The 25,010-nt window shown below is 45.2% G+C and overlaps 7 protein-coding genes across 7 annotated transcripts; 3 read left to right on the forward strand and 4 right to left on the reverse strand.

The window, feature by feature from the left end:
* Nucleotides 1-4,488: 4,488 nt before the first annotated feature.
* On the forward strand, nucleotides 4,489-5,743 carry HO173_007526 (uncharacterized protein; the record flags this gene model as incomplete). The annotated part of the gene is made up of 2 exons (XM_037309429.1): nucleotides 4,489-4,546; nucleotides 4,602-5,743. The coding sequence occupies 2 exons, from the start codon at nucleotides 4,489-4,491 to the stop codon at nucleotides 5,741-5,743; spliced, it is 1,200 nt and encodes a 399-aa protein (XP_037163508.1).
* Nucleotides 5,744-6,545: 802 nt separating this feature from the next.
* HO173_007527 (uncharacterized protein) lies at nucleotides 6,546-7,478 on the reverse strand (the record flags this gene model as incomplete). Its single annotated transcript, XM_037309430.1, has 1 exon — nucleotides 6,546-7,478. The coding sequence occupies one exon, from the start codon at nucleotides 7,476-7,478 to the stop codon at nucleotides 6,546-6,548; it is 933 nt and encodes a 310-aa protein (XP_037163509.1).
* A 1,091-nt stretch (nucleotides 7,479-8,569) lies between these two features.
* Nucleotides 8,570-10,572, forward strand: HO173_007528 (uncharacterized protein; the record flags this gene model as incomplete). The annotated part of the gene is made up of 3 exons (XM_037309431.1): nucleotides 8,570-9,024; nucleotides 9,075-9,589; nucleotides 9,734-10,572. The coding sequence occupies 3 exons, from the start codon at nucleotides 8,570-8,572 to the stop codon at nucleotides 10,570-10,572; spliced, it is 1,809 nt and encodes a 602-aa protein (XP_037163510.1).
* Nucleotides 10,573-11,698: 1,126 nt separating this feature from the next.
* Nucleotides 11,699-12,208, reverse strand: HO173_007529 (uncharacterized protein; the record flags this gene model as incomplete). The annotated part of the gene is made up of 1 exon (XM_037309432.1): nucleotides 11,699-12,208. One exon carries the CDS (start codon nucleotides 12,206-12,208, stop codon nucleotides 11,699-11,701), a length of 510 nt encoding a protein of 169 aa, XP_037163511.1.
* Nucleotides 12,209-15,442: 3,234 nt separating this feature from the next.
* HO173_007530 (uncharacterized protein) lies at nucleotides 15,443-18,212 on the reverse strand (the record flags this gene model as incomplete). The annotated part of the gene is made up of 3 exons (XM_037309433.1): nucleotides 15,443-16,878; nucleotides 16,965-17,800; nucleotides 17,854-18,212. 3 exons carry the CDS (start codon nucleotides 18,210-18,212, stop codon nucleotides 15,443-15,445), a joined length of 2,631 nt encoding a protein of 876 aa, XP_037163512.1.
* A 1,667-nt stretch (nucleotides 18,213-19,879) lies between these two features.
* On the reverse strand, nucleotides 19,880-20,684 carry HO173_007531 (uncharacterized protein; the record flags this gene model as incomplete). Its single annotated transcript, XM_037309434.1, has 3 exons — nucleotides 19,880-19,952; nucleotides 20,001-20,542; nucleotides 20,592-20,684. The coding sequence occupies 3 exons, from the start codon at nucleotides 20,682-20,684 to the stop codon at nucleotides 19,880-19,882; spliced, it is 708 nt and encodes a 235-aa protein (XP_037163513.1).
* Nucleotides 20,685-22,132: 1,448 nt separating this feature from the next.
* HO173_007532 (uncharacterized protein) lies at nucleotides 22,133-23,702 on the forward strand (the record flags this gene model as incomplete). The annotated part of the gene is made up of 6 exons (XM_037309435.1): nucleotides 22,133-22,208; nucleotides 22,283-22,495; nucleotides 22,558-22,585; nucleotides 22,638-22,870; nucleotides 22,933-23,413; nucleotides 23,519-23,702. The coding sequence occupies 6 exons, from the start codon at nucleotides 22,133-22,135 to the stop codon at nucleotides 23,700-23,702; spliced, it is 1,215 nt and encodes a 404-aa protein (XP_037163514.1).
* Between the last annotated feature and the right edge of the window lie 1,308 nt (nucleotides 23,703-25,010).

The raw sequence follows: 25,010 nt of genomic DNA on the forward strand, positions 1-25,010 counted from the left end.
ATTAAGCGAGAGCTATTATAAAGACTATAGCTAAATAATAAATAGTATATCTCTTAAATAAATTAACTACGTTTTAATATTATTTTATTATATAATCTTATAATTTAGATAAGTATAAAGATATTAGATAAAAGATTATAAAAGAAATTTTTATCTATATCGACGAGTTTATTAAACTTCTTTTTCTCTTTAAAGATATATTTAGCGAGATAATAAATTATACTCTTCTTATTAATATATAAAGCGAAATCGATATTTAATAATTAAGCTATATTTATCGTAGTTTAATATTTATTAAGCTATAAGTTATTATAAGCTAATTTAAAGATTCGATAGATAAGATTACTATAATTATTAATAATAGAAATCTCTTACTCTAGCTATAGAAAGGCGAATTAATATCTAATCTCTTTAATAGTCTTATTATATTATTAATAATACTTTTATATATATTTATAATACTATACTCGATTAAGAAGCTTCGCTAACTTATAAAGAGTATTAGTATACTTTAAAAAAAAATTAAATAAATACTTTATTATAGAAGATAAGTAGTTATCTAGATTAATAGCGATAATCTTAATTCTCTAATACTTAAGATATTCGATAATATAATTAATATTTAATATATTATAGATTTATAGAAATTTATAAATATAATTACTTCTTTATAATTACTATTCGAATTAATATTAATAATTTAAGAGATCGAATTTCTTATATAATATATATTTAAATAAAAAATAAAAGTATAAATCTAAATATTTAGCTATAATATAAGAATTTTATTAAATTAAATAAAAGATTATACTATAACGCTAGACTTTAATAATATTAAAATATTTATTCTTATTAAGTATATATTTATAGAGATTATATTATTAAAAATTAGTAGTATTAATAATAAAGAAAATATTTAAAGTCTTTTAATAATAGATAAATAACTCTAATTCGATCTTTACTCGCTATTAATAGAGATATATATCTTATAAACTCTAGATCTTTCGAATTAAGATATTTAAGATTTTTCTATTATTATTAATAACGAGATTTTATAATTTATCGAGATCTATATTACGATTAACTAGGCGTTTTTAAATTTATTTATTAATTTCTCTAGATTACGCTCTTATTATAATATTAAAAATTTATTAATAAAAGCGAGAGTATTATATAAATCTATTATTTTTATATCTTATTAAGTATTTAATATAGTTTTTAAAATTAACGTCTTTTATATAAATATTATAAAAAGAGACTATATTATTTAAGAATAGCGTCGAAAACGCTATATAAGCGATATTTAACGAATAATTATATTTATTAATTATATTATATTTTAAAAAGTATAAAGAGATATTCGTTTTAATTAAAGATAAAGATATATAATTAAACTATTCTTAAAGTATATAAAGCTTTAATAGATTTATTATAAGATTCGATACGTATAACTCTTTACTAAAGACTTTTAAGTTATTAATATAATTTAAAATTAAGTAATCGAAATTATCTATAAATCTAAAAAGTTTCTTTTCATACGATTTCCGTCGAGTTCGTATTATAAGTACGATTTAGTTTATTTAGTAAACTTTATCTATATCTAATTCTTTTCGTCGATTTAATAACTATTCTAACTCTTTTCGTTAGTTCTATTAGTTTAGTAACTTTAAAAATTTTTAATAACTTTAAAAATTTTATATAATATACTCTAATATACTCTAAGTACTATTCTATATATATATAATATTAATATATATTATTATTAATATATATATTATTATACGCTATATTAGAGTATTACTTATATAATTAATTTTATTAAATTATCTAATTTCGTAGCTAAATTTAAGTTAGCGTTAATATTTATCGTTATAAAATCTTATTATTATAACGTTAATTATTAGAACTTTTCTTTTTTATACGTATTACTATTAAACTAATAGAACTAGTAAAAAAGATTAAAATAATTATTAAATCGGCGGAATTTAGACGGATTCTAATCAGATTTACTAAACCGATAGAATTTAGACGAATTCTAATTAGATTTACTAATTCGACGGATTTTATAATTTCCGCGATAAACGCGCGATCAGCAATTTCAAATTTTATAGAAACTTTTTAGATTTGCAGATGATTAGTAAATTTATTATTTCAAAAACTCTTTAAAAACTCTTCGAGAGCTCTTTAAGAGCTTTTATTAAAGAGGCCTTCTTATAGATTTAAAATTAGAAGATAAATAGAGAAGAATAAAAGAGTTTTAAGAGGAAAAAAAAGAATAAAGTTATAATATTTAAAAGACTCTTTAAAAGCTTTTCGAGGGCTCTTTAAAGATTTTTATTAAAGGAACTATTTTTATAAACTCGAGAGAGCGAGAGAAAGAAAGATAATTAAGGAATATTATAGCTATATATCTACGTTTAGAACTTTCTTTTTAGAGTTTAAATTCTTTTAAATCTTTATACCCTTATATTCCTTTATATACTTACTATCTTTCTTCTTATTATTATCTAGAATATTTAATATATTATTAATAATATAGTTATTTATTAATAATTAGAATAAATAACTTTAATCGATATAAAATCTTTAATAGTTAAGATAATATTCAATTAAGTAGACTAGTTAAATCTCGATATATTAATAATATATATAGAATCTTAACTAATATTTATAATTAGATTCGCTTTCACTTTTATCTAAAGAGAAAAATTTTATATTTAATATCTAAAGTTCTTAAGATAGAGATAAAAGCCTTTAAATTATTTTCGAAATATTCTATATTTAACTAATTATATAACCTTTATATTTATATTAATATTTCTTAAAATAGAATATATTTATCTAAATATATACTCTAGCGATTAATATCTTTTTCGCTATTATTAATTATAATAGATAAAAAGATAAAGACTTTAAATTTATTATATTCTTAGCTAAATAGAGAATAAGATTATTTAAATAATTCTTTTAATATCTATCGTAAATAGTCTATAACTCGATAATTTAAAGTTTTATATTAAATTCGATTCTCTAGTAAATATTATATATCTTTCGCTTTAATTTATCGAGCTTAATATAGAAATTAGCGATTAGATTCTAGTTCTTTATAAAGTAAGTTAAGACTAATATTTCCTTATTTCGAATATAAGATTAAAGTATTTCTAGCGAAATATTATCTTTAATTAAAGTAAATAATATAGATTATTAATTTTAGATCTATCTAATTATATAGTAGCTATAATATTATCTCTACTCTCTCTTATTACGAAAGAAATATATATATAGAATATTATACTTTTTAAACTTATATTATTAAATCTAGACTCTATAGATATCGTAGATAAGATCTAGATATAGTACTACGATATTTAATAGCTTATAAATATTATATATTTTATAGTGAATAGATGTAAGCGTAGGATTTAATATAGGCGTAAGAGAATTTAGAGAAGTTATCTTACGACGTATTACTCTTATTATCTTACGCGTATAACGTTATTTTTAATCTCTTTACTTATATAGTAAACGTTTCTAAGTATTTACTATCTTTCTTATATATCTTTTTTATTCTATCTCTTTTATATACTTTTAAGTTAACTACTACTATCTCGAAGTTATAAACTTCTTAATTCTTTTTTATTTAGAACTATTCTTCGTAAGTATAATAAGAGAATTAAGAAGTTGAATAGTAATAGTATTAAAGTTAATTTTATTAAGTAATCTTCGCTTTAAGATTAAAGAAAGATATAGAAAATTAAGAGTAGTAAATAAGAATATAAAAGAATAAGAAGAGCGATTTTAAAGCTATTAATTAGATATTCGCGATTATATCTAATTAGTTATTTAGTTAGTAAATATAATAAAAATAATTTAGTCGAGAAAGATTATATTAAAGATATTCTCGTAATTAGAAAAAATTTAATAGAAAAAATTCATATAGCTTTAATTAAAAATCGTCGAACTTTACTCGAATAAGAGTATTAAATAGTTATTTTCCTTACTTTTAATATATATATTTTAATACTTAGTTAAATATTATTTTTATAGATTTATATAAAAGACGCTTAAGTAGATTTATAATTTTAGTAATCTACTTTTCTATTATATAGTATATAGCGTTTAAGAAATTAAAGAAAGATGTAAATAGTATTTTAATAATCGGGGTTTAGCCTTATAGTGCTTCCTATTTGGGACGTACCCGTATTTAGATCAAAAATGAAGAAATAAGATATGTTTTAGACTGAAAATCGTGAAATCCGAGGATATGATTAGTCACTAGCCTCTTAGCGTAGCACCCATTCTTATTTTGAAGTCTCGAGCATTAAGAAAGCAAGCTTTCCAATTATACCTCAGAAGACTCTGGTGAGCATTGCTATATAGATCCATGGCTATGCGCCTAGGTGACAATACGATCAGAACGGCCCGTATCTTGGCTACTTGTATAGAGAAGGTCTCCACAGCTAGAAGTGCCCTGACCCGGTGACAAACATGCCCACTCCAACAGCACCTCCGATTCACAAGACGCTTAGTGCCTGCGACGAGTGCCGTAGGCTATTCTCTGTCATTTGAAGGACCTGTGGCTTACGATATTTGTTATGCAGGTACGCGAAAGCTAAAGTGTTCGGGGGAAGCTGCAGGATGCTCGCGCTGCAAATCGGAAAGCACCACCTGCCACTACTCGCAGAAGAAGACTATGGGAAGACCGCGGAAACGGCGGCATGAAGAGGCAGGAGGTACAGACAGGGAAGAGAACATGGGAGCTTCGGAGGGTTTAGATGTTGGTGCAGCAGATGTGGGACCCCGAGACTCGCATCTTGCAACCTTCTCTGGAAACGATCCGGGATTGGGGACAGACGGCTTCCACTTCTCTGGAAACAGCCTTGAAGAGGAAGATACGTTCCCCTTTGGACCCGGGAACGGATCAATTTTTCCAGATACAGACTGCTTCAGCTTTGACCTTCCTGAAGGCCCGGCGTCCAATCTTGAGCAAGGCCTTCCTGATTGGGACCCTTCGCAGGATCTAGGCCAACCTTTCTCTACGCTTGCCGATACTCCCCTACGGTTGCAAACTCCACCTAATGTCCCAGGCAAGGTAGACAGCAACAGTTGTAGCACTGGGAGTGCCGTAATAGGCTGTTCTTGCTTGTCCAGCCTCTACTCGATGCTAGCAAAGTTCCACTCGCTACCAGAAACATCATTCCCATATTCGATGGGAGCATTGAGAAGCGCAGCAAGCCTCGGCCGCAGCATTGTTGCATGTCATAATTGTTTGCAGGCATACAACACCGCATTGCAGAATACCATGCTGCTTGGGGCCCTCTTACAGTTGCTGATCATCGAGTACGCCAAGCTTCTCAAGCACATTGAGGAGAGGTCTAAGCAAGCCGAGAAGATAGCGTTTCGTTTCGGCGATCCATCTTCGCCATTTGATAGCCGGCACACGGGCCGCCCCGACTGCCCCATGGCCATTAACATTGATCTCAGTGGCGATGAGTGGCGTACACTGGCCAGAAAGGCTGTAGCACAGGAGGTCAACAACTCTCAAGGTTCCCATGGCTTGTTTGGTTTGGTCCAGGAAATGAGAGACAGACAAGTCTCATGGCATGAGCGATTTTCGAAAGGCCAACATACAGCGTTTCATTGCGCTGACCACCAGCAAAGCGCCGAGACCTCCGATAATCTATGCGTGCAGATTATGTCCATTGACAACCTCAAGAGATCTCTCGAGACTCTTGGACTTTGAGTGCTTGTTCATTAACAAATTGCCTGCACGCTATACGTCTTCAGACAAGCCGCAATTCAAGTTGTTGAGCAGACTGCAACTTGGATTTTCAGCTAAGTGAAACGAGCATTCTCAAAGCTACGCGACAGGCCCATCCGCCTCTTCGAGATCGAAGCAGCATTGCTTCAGGATCGGACTTAGGCGCTTTCTATGGAGTGAACGACCCGGTCTGTCTCTTGCACGAGCCTGAGAGTAGCGAACGACTGAGCCGCTCATTCTTACGGATTAGGTAGATTTCCTTCAATGATTCTTCACATCGCACCTGCTAAGTTTCTTCACCAATGACAGAAATCTCCTCGTCTTCTACGCACAGCTGAGCCGAATTCCATCTACAATCACCATGCCAAAAAAGAAAGCAACAATTGCCTGCATTTTTGGGGTGTGCCATCGTCAGCAACGAAGCAATGAATCCTGTCAGTCTCACTTAAGGACTAGTTTTTAGTAACGAATCTTTGAACACGACAGCAACAGGCTCGGCGATCGCAGGTCAGGGGAATGGTACGCCAACGGGCAGTATAGGCCGTATTGGCAAACAGTAATGTTGAAGGTCCAAATGATTCAAATACACTGTTTCGACACACCAATCCGGGTTGCCTGAACCACCTTTAGTTGGAAGCTCGCTTCCAATTACTCTGGCCTCATGCTGCAACTCAGTCTACATTCCTCCTGTAGATCAGCTAGCTTTTCCCAACACCCACAACGCCTACATCAAGTTCCCTCAACCCCACCCAATCGCCATGCAAACGCCGTAATCCAAATCGGCTCACAACTTCGCAAACCTCGGCTTCTTCTTCGTAATCCCCGACATCACAGCCTCTCTCGTATCCTCGGACTGCAACATGGCCGAGTTCCAAACACTCGTATACCTCAACCCATCCTCCACACTTCTATTCCAACTCCAATTCAAGACTTCTTTCGTCCCCTGCACCGCCACCGGACTCTTGCCGGCCACGACTTCCGCCCACCTCAACGCCTCCTTCACAACCTCTTCCTTCCCGCCATTCTTCCCCACCCAACTCACAAACCCCACCTTCTCCGCCTCCTCAGCCCCAAAGTCCCTCGCGCTAAGACAAACATCCTTAACCCAACTCCCACTCCGCACGACCTTCGGCAACCGACTCAACGTCCCTATATCCGCCGCCAGGCCAATATCCACCTCTTTGACCGCAAACCGAGTCTCCCGCGCGCAAATCCTCACATCGCAGCAGACGCTGATATCGACGCCCAACCCCAAACACCAGCCATGTATCGCCGCTACGACCGGTTTCTCGCAACGCTCGATGCTGGATATACAAGCCTGGAACGCGTCGACGTGCCTGCGCAGCCTCGTTGCCGTTCTCGCGCCGTCGGGAGCCGGACGCGATTGGTCAGGGTTGGGGCCGAGGATCGAATTCTGGGAAGCTTCTTGGACGTCGAGGCCGGTGGTGAAGGCTTTGGGGCCGGCGCCGGAGAGGATGATGGCGCGGGTGGAGGGGGAGGTGGAGAGGTGGGTGAAGAGGGGTGGGAGTTCGTGCCACATTCTGTCGAGTGTTAGGACCGTCGAAAGGCAGATATCGAGGAAGGATGAAATCCGGACGTACTCTTCTTTGAAGGCGTTCATCTTGTCCGGGCGGTTGATCTCAACGTGGGCGACGAACGGGAGGGGGTAAGTGACGTTGAAGTATTTGCATGCTGGGGGAGCTGAGTGGTCTGCCATCGTGGGGCGAGGGATTGTTTGAGGCTGGATATGGTCTCAATATGGCTGCAACTTTACTCGATCTGATATGCGTTCGCCAACATGGTGGAGACTAAAGGTAGAGAGAAGGCTGTGCTGTGGAAAGATGCTCTGTTTTGATTGTTCGAAGAATTGTTGTGAGCCTCGGCATCTTCTCCAGGTCTTGGCATACACTAGTGATAACGCTAATATAAGATAAGATATGATATGATGGTTCCCCTGCGAAAGCGAGAGAGACAACGATCATTGGTGTTTCCATGTCACCTTCTTAATATTGGTACTAAACCATCGCTACTCAGCAAGTCAGATCTCTATGGTAGGATGAGTGCCGTTGATGTGATGTCCGCCTTAAACGTGATGTCCGCCTCTAAGTGATTCCATCAGTGTTAACAGATACTAATTAGCTCTTGACCGCCTTGCTACAGCTTAAACTTATCACTGTCTCTTCACGTTCTCGCAATAGTGTTGCCCCTTTGTAGGCACACCTATAGGTAGACAGCGCCCGTGTGGGGATTCCCCGTTGAAACACCGGCCCAGGGTTCCGCATGCTTGGGTTCCAAGCGCCTTTTGCAGGTCACCTCTTCGGCCTAGAGTATGTGCCCGCCGGAAGCCACTGCACGGCTATCAACTTGGATGCATTGCGCAAAGTTGGGCCAACATTCTCGCCAATGATTGGAAATCAAGGCTGAGTGCTGCGTTCCTCCGTGGCTGTACGGCCAGCACGCCACCTATTCCTGACGAGGCTGTTACGCATTCTTTTTTTCGCATCTAGTAACTTGTATCTTACACTTTCCGCCCAAGGCATCTCTCATATCATTACAAGATGCAACAAGAAGCCCACCGCCAATTGTCCAAATATGGTTCTTAGCCACGTCTTAGCTGTGACTCCTGCGCGTGTCGGCTATATTACTAAATTTGTATAGGGTTACCTTAGAGGTATACCCTAGGAGAGTTTTGAGATAGATAATAACTTAACCTACACATCACACGCTGAAACTCTAACACCAACACCGAAGCGGGTATTCCGCACTTGAAACATCTATAAGGAGCTCACAACCCTCCTTCATTACACAATGGAGGTAGTTGCAGGTGTCGCTGGAGTCGCTGGCGTTGTGGGAATACTAGGTCTCGTTGGACAAGCCGTGCATGGCATATTGAAGCTCAAGGAATTCGTTCACGGGGTTTCGACTGCCTCAGAAACGGTGAAAAGCTTTCTCAGAGCTATCGACTCTCTTGAAAGTGCTCTGACAGCGATATCCGATCTCCTCAGGCGAACCCCAGAAGAATGGCTTGTTGGTGCAGAAGCCCGGAACACCAGTAGACTTGCATCGCAAATCGAAAATTGCCGAGCTGATATAGATGAATGGGTAAAAGATGTGCCCATGCATCATGCCAATTCTTCGAAAATCATAAAATCCTTTTTCGGGAAGCTCCGTGTCGCCAGCGAGGAAAGTGCTTACAGCGTGTTTCATCAAAAAGTAGCGCGACATCTTCAGGGGATGCAGCTAAGTCTTGATCTACTAGGATGGTATGCATGTCTTTTCAATTGCATACGATGGAGGGCTGAAATCAATCTAGTTCCTACAATATACATATTCTCCAACAGGGCAGCGTCATCGCTAAAGAGGTCAAAAATGTTGCTGAGGCTCAGACATCGTTCAACCACGGATCTACCCACAGACTTCTCGAATTCGACAACAGCTTCGTTACACATCTAGATCCAGTTTCAAGTCAATTGGATCGTTTAGAAAACTCATCGCAGATGAGTAGCGCTAGTATGTCGAGCCTTGCTTCCAATGTGTCTCGAATTCTCGAGTTGGTATCTTCTAACCCAGCGCTCACTGCCTCTAAGAGATTGGATAGTGAAGATAAAGATTCGGAGCCGGATGTGGCACATGCTAGCTCGACACGTCCTGCCTTCGGAAGGACGAAACTCGAGTCCCAGGAGCTCCTGCAACGGCCTTCCCAGACACAAGTGGAGTGGAGTTGCGACATTCTGCCTGGTGTTGAAGCCGCATTTTCTGCAAGCGGTTTTATTTGCCTCTATTGTGGGGACGAATTTGATCAAGACTCGCCAGAATGGTCCCTGCGAGGTAGGCATCTAGTAGACGAACACAGATATGGAGAATGCAACTTGCTCCTGTCGTATCATTCCGTGGAGAAATTCGCTCAACATATTCAAGAATTTCATCAATGCTCTCTTAGTCACAATTATCATCTTTCTGATAGACTCCTAGACAAACACCGTCGATCTGATCAAAAAAGGGGCTTCCATCGGGGCCTAGAAAGCAAAGACCAAAATCTCACCGATGACTTCCATAGCATTCGGGACCGACGTTGGGAGGCTCTCTTCTATAATAACAGAGCTGTGAAAGCAATGCATGACCATATCGGTGGCGCAAAATCCGTATCGCCTCCCGAGGAACGACCGTGGGAGATGGAGCTAAATACCGCTATCTCAGAAGAAGGCTGCATCGTAGATGGACTCATGGTTGCATCGGTCTTCCGCCCCAGGTCAATCTCTAATGATTATGGCGGCGAAATAAGACAGCCAAGCTATTCGCTAGGAGACGGCATCAAGGTTTCTCGATATGAATTTGAGGGTCGCTACGACTCAATTTTTCACGCTACAAGACTTCGACGCACAAATGATTTGAGTGGAAAGCCTGGACCAGATGGCGCGGACTCACTAGGAAAGTCATCGGCTACCTCCGTCTTGCCCAAAGGACCTTCATATACTGCCGAGGTAACGAACGGAAGGAATCAGATCAACTCCTGGCTTCGAGAGATCTTGCAACATTCTTCCACCGCCAGAATCATCTTGTTTCACACGATGAAGCACGGCGTCAACTTCTCAAGCATGTACACATGGCTGGAAAAGGCACTAGAGTTTTGGGAATCAGACGAGGCTGCGACGAAAGTAGACGAACCAGACAGTCTGTCGGATGGGGCAGTTGATAGCCGCGGCAGCCCCGAGAATCGGGACGTTACAAATCATGAAACCCCTAAACAGCTCGGAAACCCACAAGGATGGAAGCCCTACCGTGCTTCCTCGGCTCCTTTTCGCGAATATTGAACCAACGGATACCAAGTCTGTGTACCTTATGCTGTATAGGCACGATTTATTGAGGCCTAGAATATCAACGACAGATGACTGGTGCACTAATGAGTAATTGTAGACATGCAATCAAACCCATAAGCACGGTCTCGTCTATCTTAGCAAGATACGACGCGGCAGACTTAATCGCAAGACGGCGCTGAATCAGGAATGGCCGCCGAAATATTTTGAAAAAATACATCAAAAGGCGTTTTGATTTCTGAGCTATGTGTGTAGATTCGAAGTTGTTATCGTACGCAAGGTCGCCGGCTTCATGGTAACAGACTTACTGCCCTAGACACGTACCACTCCTTTCCCCGCCACACGGCCCTCTTCTCACAATCTACCATAGGGCTTTCCTTCTTTCACGACCTCAGTGACTTTGCTATGATACTTTGAGATGAACGTCTGCAAATCTTCCTGCTTGCCTTTCCCGGCCGCCCTGTGCGGTATCGGCCTGATGCGAGCATTCAATCCCATTGTCGAAGATCTTTTGATACCTGCGCAACAGTTGGCGACATCATCGGTATCGGTTCTTTGAAACCTGGGCAAGCAAAACAAATTCCTCGAACGTCTCCCAACATGCAGAACTGCGTTCCGTCAGGAGTAGCCTCGTTGTATGAGCTATGGCAACGATGATGTGGAGCGAGAGCACGGCGATTGATGAATAGTTTGTTGGTCTTGAAGCTTTATACGCATAGCCTGCAAGGTAGAATTAGAGAAACCACCTTGCTGATAATCATTGGGAAAGTGAGGTTTTACCGGTGGTAGAGCCATTAAAGGTCATTGGGAAGCCCAACTCCAGACGTCCAGGAAAAAAAAAGTGGTAGCTTTTTGGGATCTCGGAACAGTCGGTCGCAAAGTCTGTGAAAAGAGCAAGGCTACCCTCCTGCAATTCAGTGCGACGCGTGACGCGGCGTCGGCAAAGGCAGTTGAAAGCACGGTCTCAATTTGTTGGACCCAAAAAACCTGCAGAGAAGTTGTCAAGGTTAAGCTGTCTAATGTGACGTCTGTGACGAGAATCAAGTTTGTGAGCGCGGTGGTAGTCTGCCCCGGGGTATCTTCTCCTGGATAACCTTGTGTGGGCACCATGTAATCTAAGACCTCAAGCCATCCTGGTTGCTGATATGTGTCTCCAATTGCCGTCACTACCATTTATGGGTAAAGCTTTATCTACGATTTCCGCCGAAGAGCGTGCACTGCTGATCGTTGCGCCAATATATTTGCCAGTGTTCTCTAGCGAATATGATGACGATTGTGTCATGATATGCTGTGCTTTATTCCATCGGGCATCTATCGAGCAGCCGACTCCGTAACGTTGGCCAGTCTTCTCTTCTATAGGACCTATGACCACGAGTCCCGTCGTAACGGAGTTCATGTTGGACTTTGGCGCTATCCAGATCGTGGTGAGGGAGGATATGTTAGTCATGGCGAAAAGTGGCTGGTTCAGTATGATGTCCTCGTATGGTCCTCTTTGCTCATCCCCTTCAATCCAGGTTTCATACTCACGAAGCTGAGGCAACAAAAGCTTCGATGTTTCATTGTTAAAGGTCTGAAGATCGTGTGTCCAGACAGCGCGTACTGCCGAGGCTTGCGAGGGTACTTGTGCTGACATAGTGCTGGTGGGTGTAGTGTTACCGGGAGACCAGTGCTTGTCAGACCAAAGGTATGTTTGAAAAAAACCGGTTGCCGCATGAGGCGCAATTGACCAGGCTTCGACGCTGAAGCCTTCCCCTCTAGGCGTGCCTTGCAAGATCCTTGGGAAAGTGTACTTTGGTGTCTTTATTGAATAGCCACTACGTCTCCGTGCCGAGTTCAGAATCCCCAAAAACACCGCCCCATTAAGCAAGCGCCGAAATAGCTGAGGCGTGAGAATGAGAAACCAGAAGTTGCAATACCCAGAGGAAGGCCATCGCCACGTAACACTTCATCTCTTGTGACTTGAAACAGAACAACTGTGTAGCATGCAACTATGAGTAGTTCCTGAATGCACACGTCAATTAATGTCTTCATGAGCCAAATGGAATGCAATTACGAACTTGGATTTTGGCGGCGACTTGAATGAATGCTAATGTGACACTATCCTCTTGATCGTTGCTTGAAGATCCTCCGAGGTGCTCGCCAATATAGTAGCCCCTGAGTCTCAGCCTCAGAAGGTATAGAAAGACCGCTACAGGGAGGATGTGGATCCAGCAGCGGCTGAGGGCTTTCCACAGAGAATCCTTTACAACAACTTTTTAGCTTCTAAAAAATCCGAACATAGGTGTTGGAAGATGAAACCGAGAACGTCGAATCCAATGTTCCGTAGATTGTACGTCAGATCGTCAGCCCAGAATTGTAGAGAATTCTTGAGTCGGCCTACGCGTGCGGCCATCGATGTAGACATGGTGTCTGGGCAGGACAAGGAAGCTATTGCTCTGAGCCGTATGCAAAATTATGCTCAAGCTCACGAGGCCGAAGTCAACATTAGGGAGGTATCGAGGCTGTAGTCGAGTATACCCATCACAGAAGACGGAATCTTAGGAAGTCAAAAACGCATCGCAACCACGGTCTGCGGCAAGGCGGCACATCACATTGGCCTTCGTGCAAGCGGAGTGTTCCGAGCGTATGAATCATGTCCCGAGGTAGAGAACGAAAGGATCATTTCTACAATGATGAAGCTGAGAAGGAAGTGTGTCGATCTTTGGGAAGTCTATCCACTAATAAACGTACTTCTAGGAGATCCTGCGCGGGAGATGGTGTAGGCCGAAAGAATCTCATTCGAGAGCAGTCGCACGATTCAAATCAAAAGGAGTCAACGCTGACACAAAGAGTGGCCGTAGTGCTTATGGAGGCGAAGGAAGCTGGGCTGGTGGATGTTCAAGTTGCAGGCACATGTCTTAACGAGGTCGGAAGGAGTGTCAATTGCAGAAAGTTTCAATTGATCCATTCCAATGTATGATCGATGGTAGAATTTATCTGTGCATCATTAATAGCGCAGCCTCGACAGCGCAACAAAGACTCATGCATCCCTGCGTACTTTACCTTCCATCATGCTGTGCGTACCAAGCAACACTCGGACCGTGTCTTACTCCCAACCTGGTAAGGAAAATCCTTCAGGACAATATCCGTCTGACAGTGAAATAATGCTCCACCAGATGGTATACATCCGGTCTCGTCACCCAAAGATGCGCCGGACGAGCTCCCCTCATTCTTCCGAAGCTATGAGACCAGCTCTGAGCAGCACGAAGGCACTTAGTCCCCTGAGAGGCTAATCCGTCCTCCCTCGGGAGCACAGCGACGACATCTACGGCCACATCTCCAAAGTCATCAGGCCAGGATATCCGTTACAACAATCTCTGTCGTAAGTACGTCTGGACACAGGGCCGAAGACTGAATAGTAGACCAAAAAGCAACCTCGCAACACTTTGCTTGTCGGGGATCATTCGCAAAGAAAACCCAAGTCTAGATGCTTCTTCACGTGTATGGAAAGCACAGCGAGAGACAGCCTCTCGAGAGCTTCTTGTCACTTACCAGGTATGCTCACGCATGCAAAGAAATCGACGTGGAAGATTGAACCATAACTATTGGTCACCGTACCGAGAGAGTATCAGTCTCATCAATTGTCAATTCCTCATAGAATACCACCATCCCATAAATATCCAAGCTGAAAACATCGACTTCGACAACAAGCATCGCGAAGAGTGAGAGTTTTAGATCCCGCCAAGACCAGGACCGCCAAGACGGAACCATTCCGTCTATTTACAAAAATCCGCCATAACTCCAGTACCGTATCCCTCAAACACCGCAAACCCATCACCAACCCCTCCACTTCCTTCCTCAGCCAGCCAAGCGCACAAACACCCCGCTCCAGCCCGCAAACGCGCATGCTCCAAATCCCCCAACCGCCCACCACTCCACCCACCCCAACCATGGCCCCCCACCCCCGCAACAGCAACCCCCCCAGCATCTGGGCCCAGGTCCGCCTTCTCCCCCCCCCCCCCATCCCCCATCCCCATCCCCCATCCCCATCCCCATCCCCATCCCCCCATCCCCCCCTCCCCCATCCCCACCCCCACTAACCCCCCCCCCCCAGATGTCCTACACCCCCCCCGGGGCCCCTGCCGGAGCAAAACGTCCATCGTGACGAGCTGCCCGTGCCACCGGTTCATGCAGCACCCGCAGCAGGCGGGGACGTCGTACTTGTGCGACGGGTGCGGGCACCACGCCAGCTTCCACGGGATGGAGGGGCGGGAGGAGGAGGAGGTTGTGGGGCGGTGGAAGGCGGAGGCGGAGGCGGAGGCGGAGAGCGGGGTGGTGGTGGTGGGGGGGGGTGGGTGGTGGGGGGGAGAAGAAACGGGGGAAGAGGAGGAGGATGATGATGATTGGTGGGGGGGGGAGGGGGGGGGGGGGGGGGGGGGGGGGGGGGGGTGGAGGGGGGGAGGGGGAGGTGGCGGTTACGGGTGGGAGGAAGAGGAGGGGAGGGGAGGGAGGTGGGGGGGATGATAGGAGGCTGCAGTAGAGAACATTACAGGCTATGGGAGTGACAGGTTCGGCTCTAGATACCCAATGAAGCGCATGCAAGTCCTTTGAGAAGAGTCTATTCATGTTTCTGCTGTCGCAATGCTACCTATACTGCCACACATACGCTGGGAATCGATCCTATGCTTGCGTATATGAAAGGGGACCGCCGATGTGGTATCTTAATCGAACAAAAACCCACCCTTTCATGCAAGCCAAATTTGCAAAATTCCAAGCAACAACGCCGACCTCCAGCGCCTAACGCTAAATCGTGACTGCATACACCGCCAACGCATAAGAATATGTTGAAGACCCCCCGTCTTTCTCTCTCTTTTCCATCACAGGAATTCTATCCTCCGCCCCTCGCAAGGTGTATGACGAGTCTGTTGGCGAGATCGAGGAATGGTTGAGGACTGGTAACGTCCTTGTCTGCAACCCTATATCCAGACCCAATGAATTCCGTGATCTCCTCACCCTTCTTGTTCACCGTCTTATGTTCTCCAATAATGGACTCGTACCCGGCACACTTAAAGTCTACCAAGTAGGTTTCTAGCTCCAGGACGTAGATCTGAAGGTCCAGGTAGACGAAACAGGCAGTGTTGTCGAAGTTGTCGATGATATGCTCTATGCCGGCAACGCTGGTCGCAGATCCGGCTGCCGAGCTCAGGCTACCAAGCGTAACACTACCGCGTCGGCCTGATCCATCGTTGCTGTTGAGGTCGATGCGGCTGCTTTGTGCAGAATTGGAGTTGATCACGCCGGGTGGGGACATGCCCTTTTTCTCCCAACGGACATGGATACACCAAGGATCTTTGGGTATGTAGCCCGGAGGAAAATGGTTGATATCGACATCATCATCGTTCTCGCTGTCGGAGTCGTCCTCATAGGAAGGTCGGGCTTCAGTGCGGTCGCTTTCGGAAGCGGCGGCATCATCCCCACTAGAATCTGAAGGATCGTTGACGGCAGCGCGATGGCCACCACGTATATGGTGCTTGTCTTTCTCAGGACTCTCAGAAAGCGTAGATTCGGCCGCGGTAAGATGAGTGGCTCCAGCAACGTTGACAGGGTAAGGAGCACCATCGCGAGGCTTGTTCTGTTGAGGTTCCGCAACTTGCCATTGGCAGTCCCCCATTGAACCCAATGCCTTGTAAAGACACTTGATTGCGTCTAGTGGCTCGCTTTTACTTCGAATGCCAAATTGCCATTTGGTGCGATTACCCTTTGTCTTGGGAGCAGTGATGAGGACCCCCGTGGGATCTTTGGAGGCGTTGGCAGTGATTGTCTGAAGCTGAATGGTGGACCGAGAGTGTGGTTTCAGACGCCGAGCAGTCTCAGCTTGCTCCTCACTAGTCTGCTCACGGCTATCGACATCGAGTGACATTCTGGAAAGCTTGTCCATTCCCTCAAGCTCGAGAGCCTCGCCTCGTTCTTCTGCACGCCTACGGCGTTGATCCGCCCGTCGCATTTCCATAATTTGATTGTGGTACATAGGTAGACTCGTAGTTAGGATACCAATCTTGCTGACATATGGCTTTTCCAGTGCCTCTTCACGAGTCGTGTCGACAGCAGTCTCTTGGGTAGAGGAGTTAGGCTCAGTGCCTGCCGATGCGGTAGCTGAGTCCAGCTGAGCTTCACGTAGCTGCTGATAATTTTTACGGGTGGGGAAGCTGTTAAAGTTTGACTGGGCAGCCTCAGCCATTGGCGAAGAGAATTGGTGTGATGTCGAATTCCATGCTGGTGGTGAGGTTGCGAGGAAGCCTAGATTTTGGGCATGCGTGAGATTCGCTGTTGGGGCAATTACTTAGTCACCCCTCGACTAAATCATCTGATGCTGACAACCTGCAGGACGTCGAAGGGAAGGTACTACTTACGGTTTGTCTGCATGATCTGATTTTCTCTCACGATCAAGTACGCGTCTTTGATCGCATTTGGCTCATCCTTGCCAAGTGCATCCTGTACATCGTCCTTGGCGTAACCCATTGTTTTCCCCAATTTACCGATCACAGACTCATGAATCTGTTCCTGCACGGCCGGCGGCTTTCCAGGTGCCAATTTTCGCGGATCTATGGCCTTATTTGGATCAACTCCTGTGTCGATGAATTCCTCGACAGGCTGCTTCAAGTAATCCTCGAGACCTTCATTAAACCATGGATCCTGGCGGATGTCTGGAATGCTAATGCGCTGAACCGGGTTGACTTTTAGCATCTTATGGATAATATGCTTCGCCCCAGAAGATACAAAGGGCGGCGTCTGGTACGAGCCGGTGGCGATTTTCTTGAAGAGTGCCGGAATTAAATCGTCATCGAATGGCAGGCGGCCGACCAACAAAACGTAAAGTATGACACCGCAGCTCCAGACGTCCACCTCTGGCCCAGCATACAGCTTCCCCGAGATCACCTCAGGCGCCGCATAGTTGGGGCTACCACAGCTGGTCTTCAAGAAGTTGCCATCCGTCATGATATTGCTCAACCCAAAGTCGGCAATTTTGACGTTGAGGTCAGAATCGAGCAGGAGATTCTCTGGCTTCAAGTCTCTATGGACGATCTTATGCCGGTGGCAGTACTCCACGGCACAGACGATTTGTTGAAAAAACCGACGAGCCTTGGTCTCTGCCATTTTTCCATGCTTGACAAGGTAATCAAAGAGTTCTCCCCCAGCGTATTCGAGTACCATGATGATGTCTGTGGGGCTTGTGATGACGGTGTAACTGTAACGGTCAGCTACTGTCTCTCTTTCCCATGGAAACCTAGATGTTCATACAGTTTGATGATATGCGGATGTCTTAGCAGTTGCAGGTATTGAATCTCTCTTTCAACTCTCCCCGCCATGTCCCTTGATATAAGCTTCTTGCGCGATATGATCTTGAGCGCCACCTCTTGTTTGGTGAAGCGGTGGGTCGCCAGCTTGACTTTGCCAAAGGACCCTTCACCTAGTGTCCGTACGACGTCATATGCACCTATTTGCTGGGCAATGCGACGGTCGGCAGGGATCTTGGCTACTCGGCTAGCAGCTTGATGAGAGTCTGTCCTGGGTCTGGCCGCATGTCGTTGATTGCGACGTTCTGCTGCAGGCCCAGAGAGTGACATGGAGAGCTCCTCATCGTCGAAAGTAGAGGCCATCTCGTTGTACCACTCAGTACCAATGTTGTAGGTATGAAGGTTGTAGAGCTCCGCTCGAGTTCGCGATTACGAGCCTCAGGCGAGTGTTTGGACACAGCGCTTCGGTCTCTCGCTCTCTGAATATGCCGAAACTATCTTTTCACCAAACAGTCGAGGGGAAGGTAGATGTATTGCCCGGAGAGGTTGCCAATTTGTTTTCCGAAGATGGGGTTCAGGAGGGAGTTTGGTTATTGTGTATAGCCTCATACAGCTTTCTTTTGTGGTCAGAATGAATTCTGGGTGGTTGGGAATGGGGAAGGTCGCGGAAGGTGAGGGTACGGAAGTCTGTGTCTATTGACCGGTGTCGAGAGCGAAGATTTCCGAATTGACGTATGAAAGTCGGTGTGTGGTGGGAAAGATATCCAAAATAGCGATAGAGAAAGTTTGATAGGATTTGAGCAAGGTTGTGGTGAGGCGGAGAGGTAAGGGAAATATGCGTGATGGGTAAAGTGCGTTGAAGATGAATGGGAAAGTCGAGTCACTTTCAAGTTAGTTGATAAGTGTGCCCTGTGGCTGGAGCTACCCCTACAATATTTAAGGTAAGTACCTTAGCCGCTAATGTCGGCAGATACCTGTGGCTCCCGGGGCCTAAAGTACCTTAGCAGTGAACCCATTTAGCGTCTGCAAAACCCATATATATCTTCTTATTCCAACTTCCTACTTTCATAACAATAAACGGGTAGTTGTCATAAGTCAAGTAGTAGGTGGAGGTTTCTCTTGGAACTAGATCTACGGTGGACGAAGGAACGATTGGTGATGCCAAGAAATTGGAAAACGGGTTTGCACACGCTAAATCCTGGGATGGACGTGGGAAGTGGTGCATGCAAAGCTTGTACGTAGCCTGGAGAGGCGGTCTACCTGCACTTCCACTCATCCCATACCATGGCGCTGGCATCAGACATGGGAGCCTCAATGGTTCAAGTCTTTCGAACCGAAATTCATCGACCTTTTAACGGCCCTACAAGGTTCATGCCCTTATCTGAATGCCTCAACAGTCGCTTCCCTTGGTGAATGTCACAGGGAGTCCTAAATATCGCCCAACCAGGAATGGTTTACCGCATCTAGCATAGAAAGGCTTGAAGAATGGCTATTGGCTTGATGATCATGATGTCCATTGGGAAAGAATATTGGCTGGGCATCGGTTTCATTTTCATCAATGGTGTAGAATCTACCTCGTACCCTTGGCTACTGTATACCAGATTGATGGTTCGAAGATGCTGCATCCTCGGAGATAGGATCTCCACATAGCTGCTGGTTGGCCCACTGAGAGATCTCGAAGCAGAAAGGCGTGGGATTTCGGAGGCATCTCCACACTCGAGCCAGCACTGCTCATCAAGATCTATACAATCGAGACGAACTCGTTGTATCTTTCAAATCATTAGCCGCACAACATCCGACTTTGGTGGTGGCAGAATTATCCTAGCCTTAGCTTGGGGAAAGAGCGTTGGATGTCCGGGATTTCCTAACGAGCCCACGTGAAGGCTTTAGATGGAGCGATGTGGAAGCGAATATGCTGTTGAGAAGAGTGTTGGCCGGGCGCCGCTCCGAGGCCCTCGAAGCCACTGATATCAAGAATTGCTGTGAAAGATCCTCTTGCACGTTCGATGCGTTTGTCCAATGCCACATAGTCACCTCAAATTAGCATCCTCCAGCTTCAGTCTCTCTACCAGCTTTTGTCGTAGAAAAGGACTTAGACCCAAGCTGGATCTTCGTCAACCATGGTTCGGTCAGGGCAGACATTGAACTCACAAGCCATCTCTTGTAACAACCCTATAGCTCCCAGAACTCTGATACCTCCCATGTCCATCGACAAACTTCCCCTCCCCATCCACCTCAAGGCTTCCAAAGATATCCTCGGGGTCCGGTATCCGACCGAAGTCTGGTGGATGCCTCTCGTCGTAGACGTGGATATAGCCACCCCGTCCACCGCCACCAGCACCACCCTGGCTACTCGCTCCCCCAGCGCCGTCCCCCCCAGTCCCGCCGCCGCCGCCGTACGCTGTCCCCCGTCTCTTCTGCTGCTGCTGTGGGAAGAAAGCTCCGCCGGAGCCGAGACTTGAGCCGGAGGTTGAGGCCATTGCTTGTGCTTGCGATATGACGTTCACATCCTCACATGCATGCTGTGCAATGACGGATTGCAGGATGTCGAGAAATCTGTGGTTCTCGGTGAACGAGTCTGGTGTTGGGGGAAGCTTGGTAGTGGTGCCGACCGCAAGCTCGGCTCTGGGAGGAGCGTAGGAGAGAAGAGATAGAATATGGCTGTTGATTGATCGGTCGTCTGGAAAGACATACTGGTCAAACTGTGAGTATGAGATGCTGGGTACAGATTGGTAGACGTACGATGTAAGGATTTCCTTCTAATGTTGCTACGCTGCGGCGGCTGGCAACGGCGACGGGCCTGAGCAATGCTCTATGCACAGTCCGAGCGAACATTCAGGCGAACTAAATCAGGAATTGGGTATCGAGAGGGAAAATGGACAATGACGGCGATGAATCTCCACCCAAAGTAATGGCTCGGCAAGACTTGCTCCTTTTTGCTTAGAGTGTGGTCTTGGCGCCTCGAGCGGTACCGAGGTACATGGAAGAACTTGCGCGCGCCATCGCTTCCGCTAGCTACAGTCCCAACCAGATGATCTGGGACATGGCGGGCGTGACGGGTATAAAGGAAAGCGGTGCGCTGCTCATTCTGGCTCTTCTTATGAAATGACTGCTATCAATCTTTCCACCACCTTTTTTCTTCCGACTTCCCCCTCTATTTCATACGATTATCGATTGGAAAGATTTATCCCCGATAGATCGGCAGAAGAGCTTCTGGAGAGAGCCACAGCCAATGAACATAGGCAGAGAGCTCATTAGGCAGAGAATAGTATTAAGAAAAACACAAAGTGGAATGCGAGGAAGGAAGACGCTGAAGGATCAGAGTTGGGTATTGAACCGAATTTGGAGTTGACATTTGGGGCTACTTCAGGCAGTCAAGTCAGGCCCGATTGAAAGGGTGGGACTTCTCGGGCACTCTCGGATGGATACAGGCGTCAAGGAAGTGCTAGAATGCAAGACAGCATTGATGTTCGTCATCTGCAATGGAGATGTAGCTATGACCAAGCTATTTTTTACACCGTAATGGCGCGGATATCAGGTCTCAAGAATCAAATGATCTTTGAGTGCATATAGAGAAAAATGCTTCTTTTCCCACTGGTGCCACTATATATCTGACATCCAGCAGCCTCATCCTAAACCGTGGCTGCAACTTGTGATCTAGCCCAGGCTACGCACTGTTTTCGATCAGCGCGTCCATGTTCTCATCCGTTTCGATGGGCGCTGCTGGATTTTGTGCTGGATGGGCCTCTTATCCTCTCACTCTTCCCAAATTTGACTCGGCACCGCCAGCAAGATGGACATTTTCAGGCACCGTCGAGTTGCCTTTTCGCCGTAAGTGCAGCGTACCAAGATCCATTATGACTTCAGCAACGTGAAGAGACGACAGTCCACGTAATGTGGGTGGTCAAATGCAACGTCTAATAAGCAATTGAACCTTGTAATTGGCGACATCGTCCGAGGAGAAACATGGCCTTCCATGGTTGACGTCTTTACGTCAAGGAATGGCAGATGCAAGGCGAGAGGAAAAGCAAAGTGTGGCATAGTATATCTTGATTCATGATTATAGTAATGCGAAAGCGGCTGTTCCTGGCAAAGCTGACAATGGCGCCTCTCTGATTGGTCGAATCTGCACACCTAGCGCTGTCAGCACCGCCCTTCCTATCCCTTTCCCTCTTCTTTTCAATAAATGACATGATACTTTACTCATTTTTCACACGATTGTAACTGAGAGTTCCTAATCTAGCATATCGCTTTTTGTTTGTCTGCATTTCCTCTCCAACACGATGCATCATGACCTCCAATCTAGCGCATGCAGCCGGGTATTTTCATTTATTGCCCTAACGCTTTTGCGTTTCCTCAGTAAGCCTCACTAAAACCATTGGGATGAATGAGGGCGATTGGAGAGGAAGACAAAGCTGATCTAATTTCCCCAGCTTTACCACCTTCTGCCCTCGCCAGTGATGCGCAGTTCTACGACTCCTCTTCCAAGATAGGCTTCGCTGTCTCCAGTGCGCCAAATTCATCTTCCACAAATCTTCTTTTTCAATTGTCCGCCCCCCAGGCTGCTGGCTGGGGTGCGGTCGGTTCAGGCACTCGGATGGACGGATCGTTGATGTTTGTTATATACGCATCTGGCAAAGACAATGGTAAGTAAGTGGTAGATACTCAGTAACCATGTTTGGCCAAACTAACCAACCAAATCCAATAGGTGTCACCGTTAGCGTTAGAACTGCCCAGTGAGTTGGAACCTCAGATCAGGTTGTATCATCCTACTCATCCTCCTGCCAGCGGTCATAACACGCCAGAAGCTACCAACGACATCGATCTCGTCGTCTTGTCTACGACCATCCAGAACTCTACCATGACAGCCAATGTAGTATGCTACAATTGTACCAAGTGGTCTTCGGGCAGCTCCATAGACGTGAATTCGACCAAGCAGCCATGGATCTGGGCAGTTGGGCCGGGAGACTCTTTGGTGTCTGCTTCCCAATCCGCCAACTTTAACCAACACGCAAATAATGGTAGGTAATGCACGGGTGATGCATGCCAATCATTGCCTGTCATGACTGAACTCTCCCCACAGGAAACTTCTTTGCGGACATGACGGCCGCCCGATCCGACTCACCAACGACCGCTCCCAACATCTCCGGAACATCCAACGTGAACACCAAACCATTGTCAAGTGCTTTCTCCGCTTTGGTCGTCATCCATGCCATCGGTCTCGCCGGCTCCTTCTTCCTCCTATTTCCCCTCGGGGTGATCCTCCTGCGGTGGTTCGGCTCGTTCAAGTTCCACTGGATGCTCCAGGTGGCCGCCAGCGCGATCTGTCTCGTCGGCCTGATCTGCGCAATTAGCTTGAGCGTCTTGGATCCCGAATACGCCTCTTTCAACCAGACGCATCAGATCCTAGGCATCATTGCCGTCGCCGTGCTACTCCCCCAGATCTATTTCGGCTATTCCCACCACCGTAATTACAAGAAGCTTGGACAGCGCACCACGGTCTCTCATTTGCATCTCTGGTCTGGAAGATCAGTCGTCCTGCTCGGAATGGTCAATGCCGTGCTGTAAGCTCCCTCGACTTTGCCCCCCTCTTCCTCCTCCACGCCCTACTGAGCGCTTCCATGGCACTCCGCGAAGCACGAATCCCACTGATATGCCCCTTGAACCAGCGGCTTTGTTCTTGCAGACTCTAATACCGGCGCCGTTGTCGTCGCCGTTCTCGCCGTCACGATCCTGGTCATCACCGCCCTCGTTGTCTTCTTCGGCGCTAAGAAACGACGCCTCGCCCTCAACGCCAACTCTTCTCACTCGTCGGATATCGCTCTTAACCGCTACGAGTCGTTCCGCGGGTAGAAGAGCGACTATACATGATACATGGGCGACGAGCGGCATTATTAGAGTTATGGCCGCGATTTGGGTGGTCAGCAGCAGTATTAGTGGTGAAACCGGCGGCGTTAGCTACAAACGGAGTTTGCTCGTTCCTAGAATTGAGATATAGAGGCGATCATGATTTTTGGGTCGTTTGGTCGCAAAGCCTTACGAAGGTTTTCCACTTTTGGCTGTGGCGACTCTAGGTTCCTATTCCTCTTTTTGCCATTTGAAGACGTGGAACATTCAATGCCAGCCAGCCAGACGAGATAAGTATAGACCGCATGATAGATTTGAAAAGATTCTCACGCCTCTTCGTCATTCACGTCTTCCTATTACTACTAATACCTTTGCAGTCCACCTCTACAAAGCACCGTTCTCCATCAATCGCAAACTTCAAGCGCTACTCAAGTAAAGTGATTCATATACCAAGTCCAAAGCAGGCTATTCGTTTCCGAAAGGTTTCTCCAATACTTACGGCTGCCAGGGTTTGGAGGATGGCGTCTCTGAGGATCTGAAACGCTCCAGACATAAAACGATCATACGTCGAAGAGGATCGCATAGTTCACGATGTTTGCCATCGTAGCGACATCCGCCCAAAAAACCCCCCCCGGGGGGGGGAAATAAAAAAGAAATTGGGGAAAAAAAAGGGAAAAAAAAAAAAAAAAAAAAAAACCGCCTTCCCCTTTCTTCCAGATTCTTTCGGGCAGCCCCAACAAAACCACACACAAGTTTCACGCGAGCAAAACGAGTCTCGCATACAAGACTCAATCGAAGTGGACTAAAAGGCTCGACAAATCGGCTTTCATGATAGCCTTTGCCGTGGTGCTTTGACCTCCATTTACCACTCGCAAAAGTTCCCCCTCCACCCCATGATGTCGCGCCAACGGCATAGCATTAAGAGAAATAATTTCCAAAAAAAAAAAAATAAAAAAATTTTTTCAAAAACCCCAAAGAATGCTCCGCGGCTGGGTTATATTAAGGAGACTTGGGTCCAAAACGTTGGACCGACCAAGTCAAACCAAATTGCATGCAGCCCTTCCCCCTTTCTTCCAGATTCTTTCGGGCAGCCCCTCTTTTACCCAACAAGCGCTGAATTCCACTTCACACCAAGATTTCACGTTCGTAGCAATAAACGAATCTCGCATACAAGACTCAATCGAAGTGGACTACAAAGGCTCGACAGAAATCAGGCTTTCTATAATAGCACTTTGCCGTGGTGCTTTGACCTCCATCGTCTCAATCACACCGGATTCTTCTTCGCTCGATCTGACCGTCGTGCTTCGTTGCTTA

Source organism: Letharia columbiana (assembly GCF_014066305.1).
Source record: "Letharia columbiana isolate WasteWater2 chromosome Unknown Sc0000025_s0, whole genome shotgun sequence".
Classification (NCBI taxonomy): Eukaryota; Fungi; Ascomycota; class Lecanoromycetes; order Lecanorales; family Parmeliaceae; genus Letharia; species Letharia columbiana.